At 42.9% G+C, this 5,083-nt stretch overlaps 1 protein-coding gene across 1 annotated transcript; it reads left to right on the top strand.

Moving 5' to 3' along the window:
- Positions 1 to 1,228: 1,228 nt before the first annotated feature.
- LOC117853172 (uncharacterized) lies at positions 1,229 to 2,491 on the top strand. Its single transcript, XM_034735544.2, has one exon. It carries the CDS (start codon positions 1,329 to 1,331, stop codon positions 2,004 to 2,006), a length of 678 nt encoding a protein of 225 aa, XP_034591435.1. The 5' UTR covers positions 1,229 to 1,328; the 3' UTR covers positions 2,007 to 2,491.
- Positions 2,492 to 5,083: the final 2,592 nt, after the last annotated feature.

Genomic DNA, 5,083 nt, shown 5'->3' with positions numbered 1-5,083 from the left:
CAGTACTAAAAGGGTATTAAAAAAAATCCTGTCGCGGCCCCTGCCCTCCCGCAGCCCCCGCCCGCCCACGCTCCCGTCGCTCCTGCCCTCCCACCGCCATCCGCCACCTACGTGCGCTGCGCCTCGCCTCCCCCAGCTTGAGAAGCATGAGAGAAGAGAGAAGTGTGAGAGAAAGAGATAAGGTATCCGTGAGAGAGAAGAGAGAAGAGATAAGGGAAGAGGAGAGACGCGGGGAGAATACCCGTGACCCCTTTAGTACCGGGTGGAGGTGACCTTTAGTACCGAGTGGAGCCCCCACCCGATACTAAAGGAGGTCAGTGGGAGCTCCTTAGCGACTAGCCGTTAGACCCAGTACTAATGCTCACATTAGTACCAGATCAAAAACCAACCGGTAGTGGACGAAAGGTCCATTCCCCAATACGTCCCCAGTAGTGTAAGTGTCAAGCGAAACAACTTGTCCCCCTCCGTTTGAAACTACAAGACAGATTCTCTTGCGTCAGGACATCATTTACTTTGACCAATAATTACGTGATACAAATCTTAATCATAAGTAAGGATCACAAGAAGAATTATGTATATCAATAATAAAATTATTGTTGGTCAAAGGCCGGTACTCACAAAATGAAATACGCCTTCTAAAGATAAGAGAAGTGAGCAGCAAGAAGAGAGATATATATTGTACTATTCTTCAATGTTCATTACCTAAAAATTTATTAGACTATGGTGTGATAATTGCAAATCTGTATTTGTAGCTCAGAATCCGCAAAACGCCGCTAAATACAATCTGTATTTTGAATGAAAAGCTTAATCACGGGAATGGAAACAACTGTGAACAAAATCTTATGATCACGCCTTCAACAGTGCTGATTTCGCCACGATCGCCATGCAATTGGCCTGATTTCGCCATCGCCTTTTGAACACTCGGGCCATTATTTTCAACCCTACTTGATGGATTGATGCTGCTGTCGCCACACCATATCACGTGCATAGGATCAAGAACTCGTCACGCTGTGCCTCCCCAATGCAAATTGGCGAAAAGGTCTCTTACCAGGCCTCAGCTAGCACTTTCTACCAAATCTCCAGGTCACAATTTGCGCAGTGGTGCACCGCCGATCCACCACACGTTACATGCATCAAGTTGCACGCCGCCTTTTTGACACATCGTGTGGCTATTGACACGCATCCCCGACCTCTCAAACCTCTATAAAATAGCGTTCCATCCATGGCTGCTCCCATGCACATCTACACGAAGCAACATTTAGCAGCAATCCACCTCAGACCATCTTCACCAAGCAGCAGAGAGATAGCAGTGAGAGATTTTGATCCATATGGCTCCCAGCAGAGAGGCGTGCGCAGTCGCCATGGCCATGGCGGCGCCGTTCCTGGCGATGGCGAGCAACATCGGCAGCGCTGCAGCCACCGCCACCGCTGCAGGCGACAACGGCGAGATGAAGCGGCGCCGGACCTCGTCCGACGCCCTCCAGCGCACCGTGTCCGACGTCTCCTTCGAGCTCCACCACCACCAGCACGGTGCCAAGGAGAAGGCGACGAAGGAGGCCGGGGATGAGCAGCTGCCCCCCGTCGCCGAGGTGGAGGACGCCAAGTGCGAGTGCTGCGGCATGTCGCAGGAGTGCACGCCGGAGTACATCCGCGGCGTGCGCCGCCGGTTCTCGGGGCGCTGGGTCTGCGGGCTGTGCGCGGAGGCCGTGACGGAGGAGGCTGGGAAGAGCGGCGGGACGCTGGAGGAGGCGCTCAAGGCGCACATGGGCGTGTGCAAGCGCTTCAACGGCTTCGGCCGGACGTACCCGGTGCTGCACCAGGCGGAGGCCATGCGGGAGATCCTCAGGCGCCGGGCCAAGCTCGGACCCAGGTCCAGGTCCAGCATCAACCCCAGGGAGGTCAGGGGCATCGCCACGGCCGGCACCAGCATCGCCCGCAGCTCCAGCTGCATGCCTTTCATCACCGACGACGAGTTCAGCGACCGGGTGTCGATCAATAAAAACTGAATCGGTTGGTCGATGGTTAGTTTTTGAGCATGACAAGCATGTGTTGTTCTACGTTTCAGTAGTTTGCTAGCCTTCTTTTTAAGCTGGAGGGTGCATGCATGTTTACACGCCATTGAGGCTGTTTTTTGCTGCACTTCTAGCTTAGAGCTAGAACCTTGAGCAGTACGTGCTGTAGTGTACTCATGCTTAGTCAGGTTTGCTCATGCAAGCTCGGTTGCATGGAAGGGTGTTTCAGGGTGCAGTTCGAGCTGATTGGTCAGTGGATGGGCACCCTTTGGTAGCGCTGAAGTCGTGGTTGTTCCCAGTTGTTTTTGGATGGGGCTTTTGCTTGGCACTCTTGTGGCGTATTTGCATCACAAGCAGCGTTGACATGAGCTCTTTCTTTGGTTAATTCCATGCCCCAATTTTATTGGGCATGTAGTAATGTAATGAAGGAGTAGTACTCCTGACCTTCTAATCCATAAATAAATGTAATCATTTGCTGATGTTGGTGCTTAATTATTATGTGGTAATTTGAATTTGTTTTTAATGTCTCACTACTAGAGCATAAAGAACTAATCACTTGTGATTTCCCTTTCTTTTCGAAACCAATTTTCTTGGGCAACGGAAGTTCGAAACAAATAAATTAACATTACAAAATGAAGTAATACTAGTTAAAGGAACAAATTATCTAGGTGACCGAGATGAATGCATGGTTATTGTAGTTAATTGGAATCAGATGTGCTATATGACACCCGGGTGTTCTACTAGCCATACCAGTTTTTTTTTCCTTTCGATTTCTTTTTCCTAAGTAACATGCATAGAAGGGAGGGAAAACAAAAGTTGAGTGTTTTTAAGGCTTCTAGCACTTAATTTTCTTTCATATATCTAGTTATAGTCAATTTATATATGATTTACGATCCCTGGAGGTATCACCAATTATTACTTATATGAGATACCAAAATTTGGTACCCAAAATACCAGTGTTGGTACCTAGGTGCCAAATCCCATGTTATCATGGTGCCTTTCAAAATACTATATTAAAAATCTCCTACCTGAACTAGTATTTTTTGTCTATTCAATGATTTTACAGCAGGTACATGTGCAATTTTTACGAAAGTTAGAACTCTAAACAGTGTTCAAGTGTTTCACAAGCTATATATAGTAGATTTGGATGTCCCATCCCACATGAGCATATGAAGAAACTTAGAAAGCCAAAACTTACATTTGACCAAGACATCTCATGTTCTCTTTCAAAGCATATAGTGCTCCGGCTCTCGTAACCAATAAAGAAATATAGTTTGTTCTAACAAGATTTACAACATGGTTCATGGAGATATTTTGAAGTGTGTTTTCAGGTGCCACTCTAGAGCTGGTTGGTTAGTGGATGGACACCTTGTAGGGCAGCTCTAGTGTATGCTTCTAGGGTGTGCTAACAGAATCTTTCTAGCATGTCACCCTTGGTAAACATGGAGAAGTGAGGTGCCAACAAATGAAAATTCTTGCAAAAGGTATTCTTTTGAGCAGCCAGTTCCAGCAATAAGCAAATATTCCCAACAACAATATTTAATACTTGACTATTACTGCTACAAATAGCTATTGGCTACAATGTACATATTCATCTCTTAGACCTTTCAACCAACCATCTAAAAAGAGTTATAGAAAATACTCCCATGTAGATCGTTCACCTGCTACTCTTATAACTACTCACCTATAGAGCAACAAAACACAATCCACCCCAAGAATCTCACAGTTTACCACCTCAATTCAATCAACAATTCCGATCCCATCTCCCTCAAAATTTAAGTCCTTTCAATCCTTACGGTATGCCTCCATTGCTCCAAAGTACCACCCATATGGAGGATTTCATCATAATATTCAATATGAAGTAAACTTCAACCGGTCTTCTATTGGAATGTTTGAAAGAGTACATGTGGTTGAAGGTGTATAGTCTTCGAGTAGAATCAATGGCCTTAGGTTTTGGTCTACACTCACCATTGTCTATTGCACTATATATCAATAAAGATTTCAGCAACCATAAGCGAAGTAATAATAGTGATGGTGGAAAAAAGAAAGGAGTACATATGAATCGGATCGAAGAAAAATATATAACCATTCCAAAAACTAGAACATGAGGCGTGCTTTGCGCGCCTTATCATGAATTCATATGACCGTAACAGTATAAATGACAATTGAAGGTGCCCACTTAATCATCTACTGTTAATTATATAAAATAGAGTTGCCATGTTCCCTTTTAAAATCTACATTACACTAATGTACATAACTGACGATCTCACTAGTTAAGCTAAGCATGATGAAAAATGATACGCATCTCATGTTCCTAAGGCCGAGCCAAGTCTGTTCCACAAAATTAGAAACCATAGCTAATAACAACCGAAATAGAAGGTAAATTGTTTCTATTCAACCCTACACTTCGACGCCCGTTACCATTACTGCTGTTGACACCGATTTTGGCTCGGCCCAAAATGTACGAGATATTCATACCATATTAAATTAAATGATACTAGTCCATCAACCCGTGCTCCCGCACGGGCTAATATTTTTAGAAGCTATTATATTTAAAAATTATTTAGAAATTAAACTCCTAGCTAATAATCAAAATTGTTTACCTACTACTCTCTTATTTTTCAATACTACTCTTTTATTTTTCATTACTTCAACATAATACTTATATTCAACATAATACTTATATAGGTATGTACCTATTCTTTATCCAGTTGTGATTGATTTTTAATTAATAATTACTCTATGCACTTTTTCATCCACATTCATTTTTTTTTCATTTTGTATTACACTTCCAATCCTCCATACATTATGTTTAGCATACAAATCAATATTTTTCATCGATTCCTCACATACATGTATAAATGGTCTAAATGGTGGCACTCATCATGTGTATATACTTTAACTTAGTATTTTTATATTAACAATGACATAAATAGGTAATTTAGAATCTTTAACATTTCTGTATGATGCACATGAAGATAATTAGATTAAGATTTTGGTGTTTACTTTAGATTATTTTTAATAACGACATATATGGGTAACATAGATAAAATTTTAGACTGACATTTTAA

Source organism: Setaria viridis, chromosome 4 (assembly GCF_005286985.2).
Source record: "Setaria viridis chromosome 4, Setaria_viridis_v4.0, whole genome shotgun sequence".
Classification (NCBI taxonomy): Eukaryota; Viridiplantae; Streptophyta; class Magnoliopsida; order Poales; family Poaceae; genus Setaria; species Setaria viridis.
This window is presented reverse-complemented; position numbering and strand designations above follow the sequence as displayed.